Here is a 23,466-nt window from a genome sequence, read left to right as displayed (position 1 = left end):
ATTGATAACTTAATATTTTCATGTGCAAAACCATCACATCATATTTACATTCATCACAAGGATATTTAGAATGATGAAATCGCATTCATCAACACGATACATTCATTTGAAGCATGTTTTCATGATACAATTTTACATGAAAGGCATAATCAAATTGAAAATAACTTCATGCAAGCATGGATACAGTCACATCAAACATGGCAATACAATCACTCATTCATATCACAACAATGTCAAACATGGACCTTCAGCAAAATCACTTCAATATCTCACTAACTACTACCATGACTAGCATGAAATCCGAACTCCAAAAATAAGAGCACTTCTATTTTTATACATTCAAATCATGCTCAATATGATCTCCGAACTTCAGCAAAGGAATCCTAGATATCCACAACTAAGTGAGTGTATGAACAGAAAAGTGTTACATCTAAGAAATTAAATAACCTGTGATGCGCCTGCATCACTTACTCACCACGGGTATTTACCCGATTTGCATGCTTTTGCCTTTACATTTTTCTTATTTCTTTTTGCATAACATTTTTAGCTGCATGTGATGCTTACTAAGCATCGCGCAATTAGCTCAGCTACGCACCTGCAAAGCACAAATATATAAATGGAGGATTGGCCTGTGGTGCTTTTTTTATGGGTGTGCCGTCAGCTGAAATGTTGGCTCACGGCACGATGCGGTGAGGCAAGCGGTGGATTACCATAGCCATGCACTCTATGTGCGGTGGATTGTCGCAGCTCACATGAAGTGTTGAAAGTTTGCTGGAACTCTAAAGGTGATTTCTCATCTCAGCTTAGCAACCCCAGGTTAGGTAGAGCCACCCGCTGAGTTTAAGCATATCAATAAGCGGAGGAAAAGAAACTTACAAGAATTCCCCTAGTAACGGCAAGCGAACCAGGAATAGCCGAGCTTGAGAATCGGTAGGCTTCGCCTTTCGAATTATAGTCTGTAGAATCGTCTTCAGCGACGGACTGGACCCAAGTCACTTGGAAGGGGGCACCGGATAGGGTGAGAGCCTCGTCGTGTCCGGACCCTGTCGCACCACGAGGCATTGTCAACGAGTCGGCTTGTTTGGGAATGCAGCCGACGATGGTGAGGGTGAGAGCCCCGTCGTGTCAACTCGATGCTCGTCGACGATGGCGAGTCGGGAAAGGCGACGAGAGGGAGAGTGCTCGGGGGCCGATGGCGGCGGCATATGGCGGTGAGAGAGAGATGGAGTGAGGGAAGAAGGAGGAGGTGAAGGAGAGGGCTGCAGGCGACGGGCGGCGGGCAGCGGGCGATGGGCGGCGGGCGACGGGATGAAACAGAAAGGAAAAAGAAAGGGGCTTGCATTAGGGTTTTACGAGAAATTTTATGATAGATTAGCGACGTAAAAATTCCATCACAAATGTCATCGCAAATTTATGATGGAGAAGCGACGGAAAAATGGTGTCGCTCATCCGTCACGAAGTTGCGACGGAGTGTAAGACAGAACTTTTTGTTCACTAATCCATCACAAATTTGTGATGGAATTGTTCTGTCCCAAATTTCGCAACTAATTCCAATTTTAGGGACGGATAATTTTCTCTCTCTAATCCGTCGCAACTTTGTGATGGATTATTTTTGTCACAAATTTTCGTCGCTAAATAACGTTTTTCTTGTAGTGTTGGGTCAAAACTAAAAATAGATTTATATCTAATTTTATGTTTCATACTCAACTCCACCCGAGGTGAGCTCGACAAAACTGAGCCAAGCTTCTAAAATTAGGCTCGAATTCAGTTTGGGCACGAGTCAAGCTCAAGCGGGGCCAAGTTGAGGTCAGCTAGACTCGTATGAGTGCTTGCTTATCTACAAAGTACAAATCAAAACGCATTGCCATGCAATTAGGGGTGTCAACGGGTCAGATTTGGTTCAGACTCAGGTGAAACCAGACTTAGACATGATATGAGATGTTGATACCAGGTCCAAACCTGGGTCCAATCGAATCCATTATAAGAGAAACCATACCCGAATGTTTACATGAACCAGATTCGGACCCTACCAGGTAAAATAATATTTTTTATTATATGTTTTATATTGAAAAATTGTGGATCTTAATTAGAACATGGGCCTGGTATGAAATTTCACAAACCCTGCCTGGATCTATATATTAATTGGACCCTTCGGTTCGACCCAGAATGTAATAGGATATTCTTATTTATCCCCTGACCCTATAGGGTTTGGTACGGGTCGGGTCTGGGTCAAACCCAACCCATTGACACCACTACATGCAATTAGACGTGTCAAGGGGCTTGGTTTACCCGGACCCGACCTGAACCAAACTCTAGAGGGTCCGGGTATGGTGTTAAATAAGAAGACCCGATTAAGATCTGGGTCCAGACCCAAAAATCCACTTAATATATGGACCCAAGTATAATTTGTGAATTTTTATACCAAACCTGGACCCGACTCAAGTTTCGATTAAGATCCACAAATTTTCAATGTAAAAATCATAAAAAATATGATTTTACCAGGTATGGTCCAGGTTTGGTTCATGTAGTTTTTATAGGATTCAGGTATGGTTTTTTTATAGTAGACCCGATTAGACCCAGGTCCAAACCCGATACTATACCCAAAAATCCGGTCAAAGTCTGATTCCTGGGTCCGAACTAAGCCTGAACCATTGACACCCCTACATGCAATACATAGATGGAGGGGCAATGTTGTCATTAACTTGAATTTTCAACGTGCTTTAATGAGTCAATGAAAAATAAAAAAACACCACAAGGATCCCATCATTTGAATTAGGACGGGTTCATCATACATTCAATCTTAGCCATTCAATCAACGCTAGATGGTTATACTGAATGGCTAGGATTGAATGTATGATGGAAACCCTTATTTAAAATGATGGGATTTGTGTTATCTGAAGTGCTTTGTTATTGTCACTTTCACAATTAAACAAACATTCCATAAGTATCTCTCTCTCCCTCTCTCGTAGAGCTGGTTTGTTGATATGGTAAATATATCAAAGGCGTTGATCATAATTATTTATAAATACCTCTCCTTAATCATCCTCCTTCACACCACCACCACCAGAGAATGGTTAAAAAAAAAGCATCGTAAGAGTGAGAAACAGAGGGAGCTTTACACACTTGAACCATGACCGCCTTCATGGGAAAGCATGCTACCACCCGTGTGCTGTTACGGTTGCTCCTCCTCCTTCTCACCACCCATGCATTTTTTGGTGACCGCCCTACCTCTATCTCGTCCAGTGACCTCAATTTCCTCCTCTCCGGGAATGAATTCCTAGCCCAGAGACCACAACACATACTAGAGTTCATGTCCAGAAGGCGCCAACCCGTGTTGCGTTCTGACCACCACCGACCAACTGCAGATAACTAGGCACGAGGGACGGTGGTTCACCAACCCTGGGCATGGAGCTCAGGGAAGGCACATGCTGGTGCACCAGACGGACGAAAATATATAGAGGGTCTGTGTCGAGGACTCCCCTCTGAATGGAGAAGCCTCTCCTCTCAACCGCTTGTCGTTGTGTCCTAGTGTCTCAGTAGCCCGTGTTGGTGTCATGTTCCCACATGTGCTGCTGCATGCCGGCAATAGAATTTGGTGCCTTGCCCTTCAGCTTCGAGCAATATGATGTGAATAAATAACAGGGCTTTGTTGGTTTTTTATGCATATCAGTCATATCGTGTCGGGTCCAGTGATATTGGTTTTTCGTTGCTTACAAAGCCTGTGATGTTTGCAGTCCCGTGTCAGTCGAGTCGTAGTTGGTTGTATATGCTTTCATAGTGTTACTAAAAGGATTTACGATAATAAGGAATCCAACACCACGTTGGATAGAGGAAAAAATGCAATATTTGTGCCAGCTTCTGCAAAGATGAAACCTTTTTAAATATTTAACAAATAACAACAAAAAAACTCATCGGGTCTAAAATTTGGCATGCTACTTTACGTAATCATTTGCAATCATACAATTGTAAAATTAAAACAAATTCAAACATTCATACGATAATAAAAATCAAATGTCCACACATGTCCAAAATTAATTACATTCATCCTTCAATTAAAATTGAAGAATTAATCAGAATCCAAAATCTTTAGAGATATAGGAAATGTAGGCTCAGTCCCCATCGTAACCTCCCGCCTTCGCATGTAAGCATTTACTCACTTCTTGAAAAACATAAAATCATATGGGGTCAGATATAACATGTCTCAGTAGGGTAAAATATACTAAACTCGTAAAACAGAAATACAAAGCACGAATTTCATCAAACTTTTCATAATTTAAACTAAAAATTAACTGAAATACTTGCGCAACTTATATGCGGGTACAATTTGCTAAATTAAAGAAGTATACATCAATTATCTCATCTAAAGCAAATATAATGCATGAGTAGTTAAAATACATGAACTTACCAAATGCAGAAGCCATTGAATGCATGCATAAACTTTTATCTTTAATTATATGTTCTTTTTTAAATGATGCATACAATGCTTAACTAATGCAGATACATCTTAATTTATCACTTCTTATCCATGTGGGTACAACACAGGCAAAAATCGGGTTCAAGACCATGACTCAGACAGTGTTTTACATACAAAGGTGGCTTTAGCCTAGCCGAACACTTTTCACCTGTACCGGGTGCGAGACGACAAGAACGAGAGAGACTCCCAACACCACCAACCTGATGCATCAGATTTTCCCTCATGAGTTTCTTACCCTCTACATTGCGGTCTATTGTAGAGGTTTTTCCTAACTTCGTGGGTGGGGAAGAGCAACCTTCGGTGCTCAAATAGAGTTTCATGAAGCTAGATGTACCGCTTGTCCTCTATTTGCAAGCCATTACTTTAATGTTGCATGTTTTACTTAATTACTTCAATGGCTTATATGCAACATTATGATTGAATTTGTTATAAGGATTCAACCACTTTTGGGGCAATGGATGCATTTATAAAGCATTGGTATTGAAATATTCATTCATTTATGCTTTTAAACATAAACATGTGCATATGCATAAATGCAAATCTCATTCATTACTTGGCATTCATCCATGCATGCATGACAACATCATCATCATTGTTATCGTAATCATGTGAATTTTTATACAATTTCAGCAGAGATTCTATTAACACTCATAAACGCATTACTCAATTTAGACTCTTTAGTCCATTGCTTGTGCATAGCCCCCTTTCGGGCATACATACTTTTCACTTAACATACATGCATGCCTTATCATAGGCACATTATAACCTGCATAAAATCAAATATTCTCAAGCATATACACTCTGTACATTGACTGAAATAAGCAAAATTATGAAACACATAAGTAACTGCATAAGTATCGGGGTTCGGTCCTTAGATCGATTTTGATTTGTGAAACTCTCTATTCTGTTCGACTCTTACAGAGTCAACAAAAAAAAATCAGTCAATAAACAAAGCTGATATTTTCTTAGATTGTAGCAAATTGTATCAGCTTTCCATAGCCACAAATCATTTGTAAAAAATCCTTCGTATGAGGGAATTACGAACATTTTACCGCAGACATATCTTTTCTATTCTGACTATTACATATCTATGCTCATTCTATAAATAGAGCCCAAAATTTTATCGTAGGTAGAAAATTTTGTTAGCTTTCCAACGCCATAAACCTCTTATCAAAATTCCTTCGGACAAGAGAGTTATCAGTATTTTACTGGTCAGGTATCTGGCCAAAAAACACTAATATTGAGTCTATTTATTCAGGTTGGACCAAACTAGGTCACCCGAATGCGTACACCCATATTTTTTTGACATAACCAACTATAATCAAAATATTTCATGATTCTAATTACAAAAATCATGATTTTCCTAAATTTACCAATTTTTTTTCTTAAAAACCCGATAAGACTAAAATTATAAAATCTAAGGATTTTGACTATGGAAATTCGTCAAAATTTTACAAGATGTCTACAATATCATACACTACTGACCCAAATCAAAATTTGCATAAAAACATAGCCTAATTTATGTATTTTGAAAATTTATGCTTTTATTTTCTAAGAAACTGATTTTTGGAAAAAAACATGTTTTCAAGATGGTTTTCTCTCGAAAAACCATTTTTTCCATCTTTTGATAGTCATAAGACAAACCCACGTATGTGAGGGTTTGTTTAGGGTCTATGCTTATAAAAAATTAATGGAATTCATGTCACGAATTTTGTTTTGCAAGAGAAGTATAGATCTCTCTACCTTTTTGCAGAAAATTCGATCCTATAGCATGAGCCCCTCCTCTACTTTTATAATCTCTTGAATTAGGTCAAGGGTTGGGGCTAACCTCAGCCCTTAATCTAATCTTAAATAAGTTTATAAATCTCAAAGCACCCCCTTTCATATTCCGTGGTTTTTTTTTTGTCTTGATATCTCTTTTTTTTGTTCTCTTTTCTAATAAATATAGCCTATATAATATAATGTATTATATGTATAATACATACTATTAATATCAAATAGAGGGTCTCCATAGATCTGGTTGACACCCCTATGGGATCCTTTCTTTCCAATTTACAAAACTTAGCAACTTGCATACTTGGTAAGCAAGTTGACTCTATTTTTTATTTATTTATTTCTTTTTTTTTCTTTCCTTATTCCTTCATGGGTCAAGCCCTTGATGGACCCTTCTAGGTCCACCTAAAAGTGGCGCCCTCCCTTATGGGGTTTCATTTTTAAAAATGGTAAGTTTTGACTTTTCTCATCTTTACTTTGTTTTCTGTTAACTTTCAATTTAACTTCAATTTAAAGTTTATTTTTGTTTTTATTATTTTAAACTTTAAATTAGGATGCCACATAGGATGGGATGGCCCACCTATGGACTCCTACCATTTTATAATTTTTAGTTAATTTTTGAAATTCATTATATTAAATTCCAACTTAATTCTATTTAAATTCATTTTAAATTCAAATGAGATTTTTTCTAAATAAACTTGTAATTCACATGAAATGCTAATACATGTAACTTAATTAAATTCACGCTTAATTAAATTTTATTAATAAAATTTTAAAGTCTTAAACATTTAATTCATTTATTTTAATTTATTTCCCTAAGGTAAATTTGAATTTTAAAAGAAACGATTTTAAGAAAATGTACTTCGGATTTTCTAGAAACCCTAGGCATGTAGGGGTTATTTTCACACATAATTATTATTTTTCTAAACCTTACAACCCTCCAATATATTCTTTTTAGCTAAAAATTGAGATTTTATTCTAGCACATAATAAGAAAATTTAAAAATTCAAGAAAAGGTCTCAAAAATTCATGGATATTACATCCACCCCCCCTAAAAAAAATCATCCTCAAAATTTGGTTGGGGTTACGTATCAAATAAGTGTGAATATTTCGCTCTCATATCCACCTCGGGCTCCCAAGTATGCTCATTGAGCCCATGGTGTTGCCATCATACTTTCACAAGTGGAATCGTCTTATGTCGTAACACCTGCTCTCGTCGATCCACTATCTCTATCGAATGCTCCTCGAACGTTAGATCTCTCTGAACCTCGACCTCGTCGTACTAAATAGAGCAGGGTCTGGCACATACTTTTTCAACATTGACACGTGGAAAATATAGTGGATGTTTGAAAACTGAAGAGGAAGTCTCAATCTATAAGTGATGTCTCCTATCCTCTAAAGGATGAGGAAAGGTCCTACATATCACGGACACAATTTTTCTTTCTTGCCAAACCGAAATATGTTTTTTGTCGGCGATACTTTGACAAATACGTGGTCTCCAACCTTGAATAAAACCTCCCATTGCTTCGAATATGCATAGCTCTTTTCACAACTCTGTATTGTCAGAAGTCTCTTATGAATCAGCTGCACCTAATCCGTATAATGCTGCAAAACTATGGGTGATTTGATAGCTCGATCACCAACCCCGCTCCAACAAACAGGAGACCTATAGGGTCGGTCATACAATGCCTCGTAATGGGCCATGCTGATACTCGAATGGTAACTATTATTGTAGGCAAACTCGGCTAACTTTAGATGTTTACTTTAGTCGTCTTTTCACTCTAGCGCATAAGATCATAGCATGTCCTCAAGTGTCTGGATGGTCCTCTCTAACTATTCATCGGTTTGTGGGTGAAGCATTGTACTAAACTTAAGTTTTGTTCTCAAAGCTTTCTGAAGTTGCCCCTAAAACTTCAACGTAAATCTCAGATCTCTGTTTGAGATAATCAAAACAGGTGCTCCATGTAACCTGACGATCTCATTGACGTACAAATCGGCCAAACTCTTCAGTATCTTATTCGTCCTAGTCAGCAGAAAGTGTGCTGACTTCATAAGGAGATCTACAATCACCCAAATGGTGTCATACTGATGGCGCGTCTTGGGTAGACCCACCACAAAATCCATTGTAACGTCTTCCCACTTTCATTGTGGGATCTCAATCAGTTGTATCATGTCGCCCGATCTTTGATGCTCTACCTTTACCTGTTGGCAGATCAAGCATCTCGAAACATACTCAGCAACGTCCTTCTTCATGCTGGGCCACCAATAATTTCTCTACAGGTCCTTATACATCTTAGTGTTCCTTGGATGTATAGTGAATCTGGTGTGATACGCCTCGTCTAAGAGATCTTTCCTCAACTAAGGATCCTTTGGCACCCAAAGCCTATGGCTATACCAGATGCTTTTGTCCTCCTCTAGGTGCAAGGCTGATTGATCTTGCTTGCACGCTGCAATCATCTTCGTGAATATGGGTCATCTTTCTGTTGGGCAATGATTTTGTCCATGATCTCTATCCTTACTGTTGTACTAGTGATCTGAATGTGACCTGATTCTGTGTTAAATGGTCTCCAAGCTATCAGGTCCTCGAGTAATCTTCACTCGCTGCTGATAAAACTCGTAAGACTTCCAGCTTTCCTGCTCAAAGCATCTGCCACTACATTGGTTTTGTCTGAGTGGTATAAAATAGAAAAATCATAATCCTTCAGTAACTCTAACCACCGCCTCTGTCTCATATTCAGGTCCTTTTGCGAGAAGATGTATTTGAGAATCTTATGAACCAAGAAGACCTCAAATTACTCATCGTATAGGTAATGTCGTCAAACTTTAAGTGCAAAAACTACGATAGCAAGCTCTAAGTCGGGAGTCGAGTAGTTTCGCTCATTCACCTACAGTTGGAGTGATGCATAGGCGATAACTTTGTTGTTTTGCATCAACACGCATCCCAATCTAGTACGTGATGCGTCACTATAAACCACAAAGTTTCCTTATCCTGAAGGCAATGTGAGCACCGGAGTTGTAGTAAGTCTTTTCTTCAGCTCCTTAAAGCTCTATTTGCATTGCTGAGTCCAAATGAACTTGATTCTCTTGCGAAGCAGCTTTGTCATGGGTGAAGCGATCTTCGAGAAATTTTGAATAAACCTCTGATAGTATCCTGTAAGATTGAGGAAACTACGCATATTTGATACGTTCTTAGGTTGTTTTTAGTCTAAGACTGCTTCCACCTAGTTTCATAATTAAAATTCACACATCATAACAAGGATCCAAACAATTTTTAATCCAACACAGTTGGCGAGGTATGTTACCTTAGCAGGGTCCACTTACACCCCGTCTCTAGAGATCATGTGACCCAAGAACATAACCTTCTTCAACCAAAATTCACACTTCGAGAACTTGGCATACAACTGATGTTGTCGAAGTGCCTCAAGAACAATCCTCAAATGCTCTTTGTGATCTTCATCGCTTTCTGAATAAATCAGGATATCGTCTATGAACATGATCACAAAAAAAATTCAGGTAGGGTCGAAAGATCTGATTCATCAGATCCATAAATGTTGCAGGAGCATTGGTTAGCCCAAATGTCATCACTAGGAACTCGTAATGGCCATATTGTGTCCTGAACGTTGTCTTCTACACATCTATCTCCTTGATCTTCAATTGGTGATAACTCGATCAAAGATCTATCTTGGAGAAAACCTTGGCATCACGAAGTTAATCGAACAAGTCGTCGATCCTAGGGAGAGAATACTTGTTCTTGATCGCCACTTAATTCACCATGCGGTAGTCAATGCACAATCGCATTGACCCATCATTCTTCTTGATGAACAAGACTGGAGGTCCCCAAGGTGAAACGTTGGGCCGAATAAAGCTCTTGTCTATCAACTCTTGCAGTTGTTGCTTCAATTCCTTCAACTTTGCTAGGGACATGCGGTAGGGTGCACTGGATATTGGGGTCGTTCTAGGCACCAACTCGACTGCAAAATCCACCTCTCTAGCAGGCGGTATGCCTGGCAAATCATATGGTAAGACATCTGTGTACTCTCGAACCACATCCAAGTCCTCCATTGGGGTAGTGCTGGGGGGCTATCAGGGACACACTGGCCAAAAAGGCCTCACATCTCTTTTTCATGCATCGATGCGCCTTTATGGATGAAATAAGTCATCATTTGCTCTCTTTTTTGTTGGCCTTGTACTCAAGTACAGGTTGATCAGAGCAAGTAAATTGAATGTGTCGCTTATGACAAATCATACAGGCAGAGTGCTCGTACATCTAATCTATGCCGAGTATAACATCGTAACCCACCATATCCAATAGGATAAGGTTGGCAGGGTGGTTCTGCCCAGAGATCAAAACTTCTACCATGTGTAGATATGTACGAGTGATAGAGCTCTCGCTCGATTGTGTGATAACTTTGAAAATGTATCCTAGTGGAATCAGTGTAACATCAATCAAGTTTGCAAATCATGCAGATACAAAAGAATGTGCAGCGCCAGTATAAAAAGAACCTTATCATCAAACTTTGCAATAAGGATTGTACCTTTGATGACGTTTGTGTCCTCTTGCAACTCCTCTGTCGAAGTCGCATAGACGCGTCCAATGGCTCTCTTTTGTCCATGTGTCTGGGACTGCTGGGGTCGTTGCTGCTAGGGCTGCTGAGGTTGCTGCGGCCCTCGAGGTGTAGAGGTGGCTCCCTCCTGAGCCAGCTTCTTAGGGCAGTCCTTAATGAAATGCTTCATCTCACCACATCTGATGCATGCTCCTGTTGCTCTATAGCATACTCTCGAGTGGATCTTCTTACAGTGTTGACATATTGTAGGTGTCTGTTGGGGTCGAATACCACCTTGTTGTGCCTTGGCCCTCTTCGTAGGTGGTGCTTTACTGGTCTCAGTGGCGGGTCGAGGGGCCTTCTTCCCACTGCCCTTCAACTTGTCAAATCGCCTGGGCTGAATCTTCTTGGAAGACTCTCAGTCGTCCTGCAATACAAAAAATCATCGTTACTATCTATTGGGGTTTGCCTTTGAAAAATAAAAGATAAAGTTTTAATTTTTTTTCCACCTAAAGTACCATGGCCATCTCAATTTCCTGATTGAGATTTTGAGGATGGCTAGTTAGCACACATGTCTTTAGTCCATCGTGCAGCCTGTGCACGTACTTATTGGCTCGTGCCTCATCAGTGGTGTACGTATGTGGGCAGTATTTCTCCAGGTACCAAAACTGAGTGGTGTATTCTACCACCTTCATCGAGCCCTAATGTAAATCCAGGAACTCCTGCATCTTACGATCATGGGCGTGTTGCGGAAAGTAGGTGTCCAAGAATACCTCTGTGAACTCCTCCCAAGTGAGGGTGCATCGTTCATTCGGCATGTAGCGTACCTCGCATGTCATCTCCCACCAACTCTTGATATCACCCTGGAGCTGGTAGGTAGTAAAGGAGACCTGCCTCTCAGCAGAAACTTTGAGAATCTAGAAGATCTCGCCGATGGCATAGACCCACTCATCTACTATGTCAGGGTCCTCCTTTCCAGTGAAAATAGGACTCAACTCCATGAAGCGTTTATAAGACGACCCTTGGATCGCAACAGCAGGAGCAGCTGCAGTTCCATCAGGCTGATGTCATGCACCATTGTCATTACCCCCATTGTCAATGAGGTTCTGACAAGTGGTCGTCAGAGTCGCAAGGGATTCCAAAATGAAGTCCCTCTTAGCACTCCAATCAGGGGGCAGTTGGCCGGCCATCTACAATCACATACATGGATTCAAATTACTTATAAGTTTGATATAAAAACAATTTCTTATTCATGAGACCCCACAGAAATATCTACGTTTTGATTTTTGCAGCAATTATCAAAAGAAACAATTTCTAGCATAACAAGACATCAAACCAAACAAAATGAAACATACTTACAGCGGTGGTGGTCGACTAGATGAGCTTCGAGGCATACTTTCCTTATGCTCTGATACCAATTCGTAACACTCTAATTTCTATAACCTGAAAAATAAAATAAAAAATTAAAACTCTTTTAAATATTTAATAAATAACAACAAAAAAACTCATCAAGTCTAAAATTTGCATGCTACTTTACATAATCATTTGCAATCATACAATTGTGAAATTAAAATAAATTCAAACATCCATATGATAATAAAAATCAAATATCCACACATGTCCAAAATTAATTACATTCATCCTTGAATTAAAATTTAAGAACTAAATAGAGTCCAAAATCTCCAGAGATATAGGAAAGGTAGGATTAATCTTCGTCGCAACCTCCCACATTCGCATGCAAGCATTTACTCACTTCTTGAAAAACATAAAATCATGAGGTCAGACATAACATGTCTCAGTAAGGTGAGGTATAATAAACTCGTAAAACAGAAATACGAAGCAGGAATTTCATCAGACTTTTTATAATTTAAATTAAAAAATAATTGAAATACTTGCACAATTGACATGCAGGTACAATTTGCTAAATTAAAGAAATATGCATTAATTATCTCATCTAAAGCAAATATAATACATGAATAGTTAAAATGCATGAACTTACCAAATTCATCGTCATATTGTTGAAAGTGCCCTAGCAATGTTGCATGCCGAAAAAACTCTCTTATATCTTTGGATATAAACTTTCCATTTAGTTATGCACATTATAAATGTGTTGCCTATGAAGATTTTAAAATACAAGTCTCTATATTATGCACTATTTGGCAAGCATCCTAACTATGATTCTCTACGAGCCTATGGGCCATATAGATATGTCCCAGAGAAACAAATTTGGACCGAGAGCTCATGCTTGTAAATTTGTTGGAGGTAATCTAGTTTCTTGGTCCAATCGTAAACAACAAGGTATACTTGGCTATGGTGATAACTATAAAGGGTATAAGTGCTATGATATTAAAAATTAGATGTATAACCATTTTCAAAAGTGTAGTATCTGATGAAAGTTCCTTTGAGTATGATTTCACTGTCCAGAAAACAAAGGAGGAAACACTGAGTATTACCAGCAATGACTAAGTAAAGAATTGTTTTCATAATAAAATAAGTCCTATATCACGAGCAGTTCCAGAAAGTCTCAGGCACAAAAAGGGTGCTCCTACCTTCTCTAAAGAAAATACAACTATAGATGGGAGATATAAAGGACATGTATATGTTAAGAGTATGGTGTTGGTTGGATCAGATCTAGAACGGATCCATGATAATCGTGATGTAATGTGTATATTATAAATACCCAACTAAGTAAGGGGTATTATTGTACTTTTTGCATTATAATATAAATATAGAATCATGCAACCCATAATGGGTGAAGTCTCCATTGGGAATCTCTTTTTCTTTCATTTTCTTTCTCTCTTATCTGTTGCTTGTTCAGGACAACTTATTCTCAAGGCGATGCACATGGTATCAGAGCCTTCAAAAAGGTAAGTCTCGTTAGATCTTAGCTGCACAATTTTTCTCACATCTAGATCTCTTGTTTCCCTATTTTCTGAATTAGATATGATTTTCTGAATCAGATCTGCCCCTCCATTTCATTACCCTCACTGTGTCAAATTTGGTGCGTATTCACCAGATCCATAACTTTTTTCTTTCAGATCTGATCAGAATAGCATCATATCTACTTTTCTCGCCAATCACCAAGATCTATCACTTTTCTTGCAGATATGATCTAAATCAGATCAGGTCCACCTTTTCTCCACCATAATCATTTAGATCTATTATTTTTCTCTAAAGATCTGATCAAAAAATCTGCACCTTGGATTATATTCTTACCATTTTTACATTCCTATTTCAGCATCAAATCAGACCATATATATTCTTAAAAAAAAAGCCAAAGAACATTCTACTGACATCGTTGTTTTGACAGCCTGCTTGCCCTTTGAAAAAAAAGGGCATTATCCTTCTTCTGATATTTCATCCCTCTCCAATCCTTATTCTTCGCTTGTGCAATTTGTCTTATCATGTTTTGACCTGTCTTTATATGTTTCCATTCTCGTGATTTTCGTTCTTGTGTTTTCTGTTTTTCGTTCTTATAATGGCTGGGGTCAATGCTTCATGTCTTCAAAAAACTCGATTTCACAAATTTTACTACTAGGAAAAAGCAAATCATTCATTTCTTTTACAACTACTATTTGATGGGACACCATGACGGGTTGATCCCTGTACCTTTAGAATTTGTGTCTCAAACAACTTCAAGTTCAGAAAAGGCAATGAAATTCCAAATTCACAATCCTGATTTAAATGCTTGGCAGAAAGATGATCAAACAAAGATGGAATTCATCTTGACCACTCTTTCGCGTGAAGATTTGTTGCTAGCATTTCCGCGAAGGAATTGTGGGACATCTTGCATCACATGTATGAAGAGATCTTTATTCCAAAGGTATATCAATTGAATGCCAATTTTTGCATATTTAAAGAGAGGTGATTTCTCCATTGTTGATTATCTTTCCAAGATAAAGGTTAATGTGGATCAACTGAAGCCATTGGTTTTTTCTTATCTGATGAGGATATATACACAAAAACTATTTAAGGACTGGGCAACAAAATACAATAAGTTTAGCATCGTGTATATAAGCACGACACCATGCCCACCTTTTGATCATTTGTGTACTATATTGCTGGAGCATAAGGCCATGTTCGGGATAGGTGTAAAATGATACATGCTAAATGAGTTTTTCAGTGTTTTAGATGTAAGCTGTGTACTTGATTTTATAGGGATCAGTTCTTGAAGAAAAATCAACGGTCCAAAAACTATATAAATTTTCAAAGCTCTAAATATTATTTTTTTCATCAAAAACACATGATCCAGTTGTGGATTCAACACACTTATGTGGTCGCAACTGCAAAATAAATACCTAAAGAATAGAAAAACCCATTTAGCATGTATCAATTTCTCACCTACCCATTTATCTCTCTCTCTCTCTCTCTCTCTCTCTTTATATATATATATATATATTAGTAATGATAGGTGAAAGCACCTACTCCCACCTAATAAAAGCTTCAAATTTTCAAGTTTTAAGTATTCTTTTGTTAATCGAACTCTATAGATGTGATTTACAGTCATTATTTAGTGGAAAACATGTTTTGGAGCATTTGATTATGGCATACATGTAAGTTTTAAAAAATCAACAGCTCACAATGTACCAAGATTTCATAACGTAAAAAAAAACAATATTCATGTCATACAACTTGCACCTATGACTTCTAGTTCATTAGTTCCTCAGCTTCATCAGTAGCAAATATTTTTCCACATATATATACAATGCATCTTCCTTTTAATATATTACAATTAAAATATATATTCTACGTAAAAACATATATATTTTTATCTATATGAGATCTCCCGAGCTGAGCCAAACACTGTGTTTGGGCTCAACTCGTTTAAGCTAAACAAGCTGCTTGTGGATTGGCTCACCAGCTATATGAACCGATCACGAACCAGATCATGACAAGCCAAACCGAACCGAGGGACAAGCTGCTCCTATCGTTCACCAGTCCTACCTGTGGGCAAACCTGGGCAAATCTTTTTCTTTCTTAAGTGAAAGATAAAAGTATAAAATCTCGTCCTCTGTGAGCAATGCACAATTCGTTATTACTTTACAAGACTAAGAATTCTTAAGTACAAGATTTCTCACTTAAGACCTTGGACTCTATTTCTTCCAGGCTCAACCCTTTTGTTTCTGGCACATAGAGGATTACAAACAAAAGTGAGATCAGAGAGATTATCCCAAAAAGCGCAAACAGGTTGCTGGCCCCTAACAGGTCCTGCAAGAGATTTCAAGTCAAAACAGAAATTTCATCACCAATTTTCCATCCAAAACAAATTTCTAGGGTGTGTTTAGACCTTGGCATGTTCGGAAGTGGGGAAACGCTAGAAAAATTGCAAGCCATAGAGGAAAAGTGGCAACTTTTCCATCGTTCGAAACAATAAAGAATTTTGAAAGGAAAGTCTATTTTGCCCTGGTTTTGACAGGAAAAATTTCTCTATCTCAGAGATGGAAGAATTTTTTCTATCAAAAGTTTTCAGTTTTGAGGGCAGCCCTTGCCCTGGTTTTGACAGAAAAATTTTCTCCATCTCAGAGATGGAAGAATTTCTCCTATCAAAGTTTTCAGTTTCGAGGGCAGCCCTCACCTTATTGGAAACACCTAACATTTTCCCAAACCGGTTTCCTCATGTCACACAAACAAGAGAAGTCTCATAATGAAAACTTCTCATAGGCAAAACTTTATTTCCCTACAAATTTTTTTCCTGCTTCCTAACATGACTCGGGAATTGTGAATTCTCTATGGTGCGAACTGTGTGAATTCACCTGCTACATGGGAAAAGCAAAAATCCACAAACCCACTTGTTTCAAGAATTCAAATCCACATTTTACACACAATGGCAGGAAATCATTTTCATCTTTTTCACGGAGGAAGCAGAATTCTCATAGAATGAACCCTAAACAAAGAATCGTGGGGTCCAGTGTGAATTCTCCGTCCTGAGAATTCTTATGGCCGTTTCTAAATCTTTCAAAAGCATATAATCAGCAAAATGTATACAAAAGACAGAAGGGTCTGAAAGTGAAGTATAATACGCCAGTCACTAAATGAAGTATGGACTCTTGAAATGTACGCATTTTTCAAATGGCACATACCTGTAATGGTGAAAAAGCGAATGTTACTACAGCATTGGAGCCAAAGTTAGCAAGAACTGCAAGACTGATCCCTCGGCCTCTTGTGCGAAGAGGAAAAATCTCAGACACCATCAGCCAACTGATCGGGCCAAAGGAAATCTAGAAAAGTTTTACAGAAAATTTGTTGTCAAAAACATAAACTTTGAATTGAAAATCCAAGAGTAATGTGGTCATCAGAGGGAAACATTAATAGTACAACAAAGGAAAATCGGATTCCAGCACGTGCTTGGTTTTACTTTATGGGATACTGACTGCTGGGACTTTGCTGTCAGGAGATTTTGACAAGAAAAAACAAATTATACAACACACTCATCATCAACTTTTGAAGATTATTATACATGTAGAGATTCTAAATGAACGCAGGCATTTGAAACAAATGGATTCATCTTATAAGAGCTTAACTGTTCAATATTGCTGCAGAAGTAGCTCATTTGAGAGAGAGAGTCTCGTGTAATATGGAAAGAACTATAAAATAACTAATCAACTAATTCTTTAACCAAATCATTTCACTGGAATAGTCAAAATGGGTTAGGATGGCAGGTGTTCATAATTTAGAATATACACCTAGACAAAAAAACTTGGGACATTTAATCAACAAAAAGAACTTCCCAACATAAGGGAATGACATTCTCAAATATAGGGAACAGAAATTTCATTTATTGTACCCTCGTCAAGAGCTTACCTGGTAACAGCTAACATATAAGAGCAGAGATACCACAGCAACAATAGGTATTCCCTCAAGAACATTAAAGCAAGCAGAGAGAAGGAACAAAGCAAGTGCCTGTCACATACAAAATAACAAACACCACGATTATTCCAATAATAACCAGAAACAAGTAAACAGGGGAAGAACATAATGTAAACAGGAAGGATGCAAGTGGGATTTACAACAGATTGAAGAGCTACCATGAAAAGCAACATACTGATAACTGTTCAATAAGTGACGCTTTAAAAGAAGCAAGAAATATACGTACAATTCCACTTATGCCTCCTATCAACAGGGGTCGTCTCCCAAGATCATCAACCTTTGCTACGGCAATCCCGGTCATTAACAGCTGCAGGTGCATTACAAATATCTCTCCTTAAACATTTACTTGGGATATTAGTGACCGAAATAAGATGAGTTATTGATAAAGACTTTGATAGACATGCATGATTTCCTGGGTTATTTGCTTCTGCTAGTTTTGCAGGCTGTCTACAAGGAATTGCAGACTTGGTTGAAAGGATTAATGAGGCAGGCCCAAGTTGACATTTCAGACTCAAGTTCACGAAGATGATCCACTTAATTAAAAACAAGTTCAGCAGAAATGTTTAGCAACTCACCAACTCAGGATCTTGCCCAACCTAACTTCTACATGAATTCAAAGACAAATTGCTAAAAATCTATCTGATAAAACCAAACACAACAATGAAATGTATAACTGGATCATGAGAATTTGACTTAGGTACATGGGATTGAGAATACGCCAATCAACCTCACTGCTTGGATCCTGAGGCCCTAACTCCATTTCCATGAAGCACAAAGAACTCGAGGCAATGCCTACTCATATTCTGTTCAATGGCTAAAGACTGCACAATATATGCATGACAGTCTGACTTGAGCAGTTTCAACAAAGCATGATTAGGTCCCAGCAAATTCAAGCAAATTTTGGTGGTTGTCGATTTATGACTTCTCCATTTCAATCATCAATTCCAAATCTAAATATCATGTAAAAAAAAAAGAGAGAACAAATTTAGAAATGAGTGTAAACTATATCAAGTCACAAACAATGAGATAGCTGGATGGTTAGGTTGCACTATCATAACCCAAGTTTGAATCCCATGGGGGTTATGCCATAGCTTGTTTATCCAAAAAGAAAAAGGTAAAAAACATTATTATACTCTTCATGCATAGGCACCAAAACTTGCAAACAACATGACTTCAAATGTAGAAAACAATGTTAATCAGAAAAAAAAAGGTAGAGAACAAGAGACAAGATGAAAACCATGAATAAGAATTGACATAAATTAGACAAACCAACAAAAACAATTTAGGAACCAATCCAATATTAAAATAAAAAAATAATTGGCAAACATTTGGATGCATTTGACAAGATGGCAGCATTTATATGAGAAGCAATACGGAATCATAGATTTACACCAAATAAGCAAAGTGATCCTTCAACTACCATGCGACTTAAAGTGACATCTTGACATTGGATCGTGATATCATCTAGCTCATGGAAATAGTATTCAAGAATTTAAAAGTATAGTTTGTCAAAATAAACTAGTATTCATGAACAAGAATTTAAAGCATGGTCTGCCCAACTTCAAAAAGAAGTGGAGTCTAACAAGATAAATAAAGGCCATAGCAGAGGCAAACATCACCATACCTTAAACAAACCAATAACTACTGATACACGGGCAGCATCTGAAGCAGCCGAAAATCCTGCACTCTGAAGTATTCAATACAAAAATAGCATCAAGATGTACCTTTCTAAGATTATAGAGACAAATGATCAATAATTATCAGCATTATCTTTAAATGAAATGTACCTGAAGAATTGGAGCAGCATAATACAAGACACTAGGCTGACCTGTTATCTATCAAGGTAGACATAGAACTAGGCCCGATTAAATTCAGAATACTATACAAGAAAAGTATACAACCATATTCAAAGCTCAGATCGAAACAACTATATCCAGAAAACTTTGAATGCAACTTGTTGGCATGTATGTACTACCTGCTGAAAAAGGACCAATCCGCCACCAATTATGAAGGCTTTCAAACTAGATCCTTGAAAAACCTCCCAAAAACTACCTTCTGACTCCTGGTCTACATAGACTGACTTCAGTGATGATAGAGTACTGTCTATTTGCTCCTCAGATGCCTTATCACCAGAAGGTCGACCTCTTAGCTTGCTAAGTGCATAGATTGCTGTTTCTTTGTTTTCCTCCATACTGCCTTTTCCCTGCATTGCTCTAAGTAGCAACCATCGAGGAGAAGGTGGCAAAATCCACATTCCAAGACCCATCAGGATTGCAATAGGTGCACTGGATCCATACATAAAACGCCATCCACCAACAGAACTAATTGCAATGATTCCAACAAGGTAACCGAACTGCAAGAATGACTCAGCTCAGTTCAGAGAAAGAACTTATGTGTTTATGCTACCACAACTTGAACTACAAGTGTTTAACACTTTCAATACCAGGATTCCTAGAACTATGAATAACTCTTTTAGAGATATCAGCGTCCCACGAATTTGAGATGGAGAGGTCTCAGCAATATAGAGAGGAGCTCCATGCATGGCCTGTACAAAGAATAAAAAAAATGTCAAGATAAAACACAACTGAAGTCTAAAGTAAAACTCGTCTCCCAGTGCAAGAAGTTCATATCAATAACTTCAAATACATGAATCCTGGTCGTGGACAAAGGTGAGAAACACCATCAGTCTCCAACAGGTAATAAAAATACCCAATTTTGTAGAGTCCATTCTTAAATTAATCAATAAATTAGATGGCAATCTTCCGTTCTTTTGCAGATCCAGCAATGTTAGCAGCAATATAGGCATAAATCTAAGTCTAGTCAATGACAAAGACAGATTATTTCTAGAACTGACCACGAACCTCTGGTTCTGAACAACTCAAATACTGGCCACACACAGCAATTTAGAAGTTCAAGCACATAAAAGACAAATCATGCAATAGATTCTGATATACTGGAAAGGTTTCTGCATAACTCACCAAACCTATGCCAATGCCATACAGAACCCGCCCAATTATCAAAATAGTAATATTAGCTGCAGAACCAGTGATTAAACCACCAAGAATATAAAAGGCAGCAGCTGTAATCAGTTCCCTTCTTCCTTTCACAAAGAAACGACAATGACTTAACGTATTGCATCTTATCCCATGACAATTTACTAATCAGACAACCACTCACATAGCAAAGCCATACCTAAAAAATCTGCTATATGATAGACTATAAGAGATCCAAACAGAGCACCATAAAGTGAACCACTGACCTGCAAACAGAGAATGATATAAAGCAAGATAGATTGGGAAATATGAAAAGTTGAGATGCCTGAATTTAATCAACAGGCACAGGCAACCCAAACACCATTCACATTCATCTTATTATATGAAAGAATACCACAAGACCCAGCTGTATGGCTGAAAGGTTGAACCATGTTGTGCCACTCAATTCCGCTGACTGAAAATAACAAAGACCATCTAATTAGATAATGCAACGCTACTAAAAGGACAATGCATCAAGAATTCGCAATACCTGTAATGAGATGATGGCCCCAGAAGTAGCACCAATATCATAACCAAATAGCAGGCCTCCCAATGCTGGGAATAAAAAACTGCATTTAAAGTAAACAAATCAGCACCAAAGATTATAAATCAAATGACATATAAACATGATCGAACCTTTAGAAAAAAAATCATGTTAGTCCAACTACATCATGCTTACCGCAACAACTTGCCCAATCTAAATAAGAATAAGGAAAGGTATAGAAAATTCATACAAGCCCAAAACCCAGAAAAAAACATAAAAAATCAAAAGAAATTTACAAAGTCAACAAATTAGCAAACATCGGTTACACTGAAGTAAGAAACATACAGTGTTGACACGCATAGGAAAGTATACATTATTAAATTCAACAAAAAACAAATAAAATACTAAAAACCCATTACTGAACAGCACCACCAACAACCCATCCTGCTAGAAACAAAACGTCGCTTGCTCGATCTTACGGCAAAATGATAGAAGACCAAGAGAACGTCTCCTCCGTCGAGACATCACCAACGAACGGCTCTCCGAACTCCACGACATCTCCCGACGCGTAATCCCCTCGACCACGAACCTAAAAACTCAAAAAAAAAAATCCCACGAAATTCAGAGTCCCCAACTCGGCTAAACCAACCAAAACTCCCCAACCCACTTACTAATTCCCGCTTTTTCCCACTCCCATCGTGTTGGGGAGGCCACAAGATGGGAAGTTTACCTTCAGTGAAAGCATTTCCTGAGAAAACGGCATGGTGGGTAATACTGAATCCCTGCTACGATGGCTGTTCTTCAAGGAAGAAAGAAGACCCTCTCTAGAAACGGCGCGGTGAGTCGTCACGGGAAAGAGAAATCGGTGGTAGGCCTTCGATGGTGATGGAGTGGAGGCGAGCGCGCACAGTGGGGAGTGCGACAACGTCGCGCCGATTGCGTTATCCTTCGTAATAAAGGGGATTTCGAGAGGTTATGACACGTGGCACTTGGGCAGAGTACAGTGTGGAGAGTGGTGTACTCAACTATCTATGTTCTCATGTGGAGAAGATCATAGACTTCATAGTGGAGTGTCCCAAAGCTCACGAGATAACAGATCTTTTTGGTTCTAGTGTGCCAAGTGTAGGGACACATTTATACAGCATGTGAAAGGAGTTTGTACAACCTTAGCCTCACCTGGATTGTATCGGCACAAAATCGGTACAAAATAAGGTTTTTCGGCTTGTTTTAAAAAAAAAGCTTACAAAATGTTATAATTAGTTTTTAAATATTTTTACTGAAACATGTCATCCCTTGGTTGAAAACTGGCTCATTCAGATCAATTTAGGCTAGAATCATAATCCCCTAAATCGTTTTGAAAATTGATTCAAGGTCAATATTGTTAATGTAAAAACAACCACGAGAGAGAACGCAAAGTTTACATGGTTCAGTGTATTTTTCACCTACATATACGGAACACCTCCAAACAACTCACCCTTTGCACACTAGGTGTTGCATTATTTATAATGTTTAGTACACATTAGAGAAGACCTCATTTCCACATTTTCATTGTTTACAATATTGTTGTATTTATATATAATAACCGTGTTTTCTTCCTTGCTATTCATGATTCTTAGCTGGACTTTCCTTAATGCAGGGATGTTGAAAATCTTTTTCATCTTTATGCAGATCCTTCTTACCTTCTTGATGAGGAGGATCTATCTTAACATCTTCATGAAGATCCTTCTTACCTTCTTTATGAAGATGACCCTTATCGTTATATGTCCCCTCAAACTGAATGTGGGTGGATCCCATAGTCAAGTTTGTATCTCATATGTTCAAGGTCCTGCTTGGGTAGAGCCTTGGTGAAGATATCAACTGGTTGATTTTGTAAAGGAACATACTTGGTATCCAAGGATCCATTAGCAACTTTCTTGAGGACAAAGTGATAGTCGATCTCAACATGCTTCATTCTAAAAATGACAAACTGGTTTGATATAAACTTGTAGAGCAAACAAATTACCACAAAGCAGAACTGGCAATTTGGATAAATACAAGCCCAAATCACATAATACAAATGTTAACAACATTAGTCCTGTTGTAGCATGTCATAGCATTGTATTTTGCCTCTGAACTAGAGCGAGCAATTGAGGCTTATTTCTTAGCATTCCAAGAAAGGTGCAACATCTAATAGTGGATCTCCTGGTGAAGGACATCCAGCCCAATCAGTGTCAGAGAAGGCATACAACTAAAGAGGTGGATGAGCCAATGACTGAATTCCCAAATCTATTATGCCATGAATATAACTAAGAA

The 23,466-nt window shown here is 38.1% G+C and overlaps 1 protein-coding gene across 8 annotated transcripts; it reads right to left on the bottom strand.

The window, feature by feature from the left end:
* Window positions 1–4,088: 4,088 nt before the first annotated feature.
* LOC149828228 (D-xylose-proton symporter-like 3, chloroplastic) lies at window positions 4,089–22,260 on the bottom strand. Of its 8 annotated transcripts, none has more exons than XM_090017464.1 (15): window positions 21,905–22,260; window positions 21,654–21,763; window positions 21,181–21,259; window positions 21,046–21,105; window positions 20,851–20,917; window positions 20,637–20,758; window positions 20,102–20,203; window positions 19,634–20,011; window positions 19,446–19,493; window positions 19,283–19,345; window positions 17,885–17,965; window positions 17,593–17,691; window positions 16,872–17,009; window positions 12,151–12,234; window positions 4,089–4,159 (listed from the first exon to the last, which is right to left on the bottom strand). In XM_090017464.1, exons 1-14 carry the CDS (start codon window positions 21,935–21,937, stop codon window positions 12,193–12,195), a joined length of 1,422 nt encoding a protein of 473 aa, XP_089873590.1. In that variant the 5' UTR covers window positions 21,938–22,260; the 3' UTR covers window positions 4,089–4,159; window positions 12,151–12,192. The 8 variants fall into 8 exon arrangements, with proteins under 8 accessions (XP_089873590.1, XP_089873589.1, XP_089873588.1 ...); XM_090017463.1 differs by having other exon boundaries at window positions 4,107–4,159; window positions 12,147–12,234; XM_090017462.1 differs by lacking the exon at window positions 4,089–4,159 and adding an exon at window positions 11,896–11,981.
* Between the last annotated feature and the right edge of the window lie 1,206 nt (window positions 22,261–23,466).

This window comes from Nuphar pumila, chromosome 9 (genome assembly GCF_984573655.1).
Source record: "Nuphar pumila chromosome 9, dmNupPumi1.hap1.1, whole genome shotgun sequence".
In the NCBI taxonomy this organism is placed as follows: domain Eukaryota; kingdom Viridiplantae; phylum Streptophyta; class Magnoliopsida; order Nymphaeales; family Nymphaeaceae; genus Nuphar; species Nuphar pumila.
This window is presented reverse-complemented; position numbering and strand designations above follow the sequence as displayed.

Bases quoted from the DNA above. Each gene is read 5' to 3' on its own strand.
- LOC149828228 (XM_090017460.1), bottom strand. From the start codon at position 21,937: ATGCCGTTTTCTCAGGAAATGCTTTCACTGAAG. The intron at 17,010-17,592 runs GTAAGCTCTTGA...AAACTTTTCTAG, and splicing joins TATATGTTAGCTGTTACCAG to ATTTCCTTTGGCCCGATCAG. The intron at 16,000-16,871 runs GTATGTGCCATT...AATCTCTTGCAG, and splicing joins TCGCTTTTTCACCATTACAG to GACCTGTTAGGGGCCAGCAA.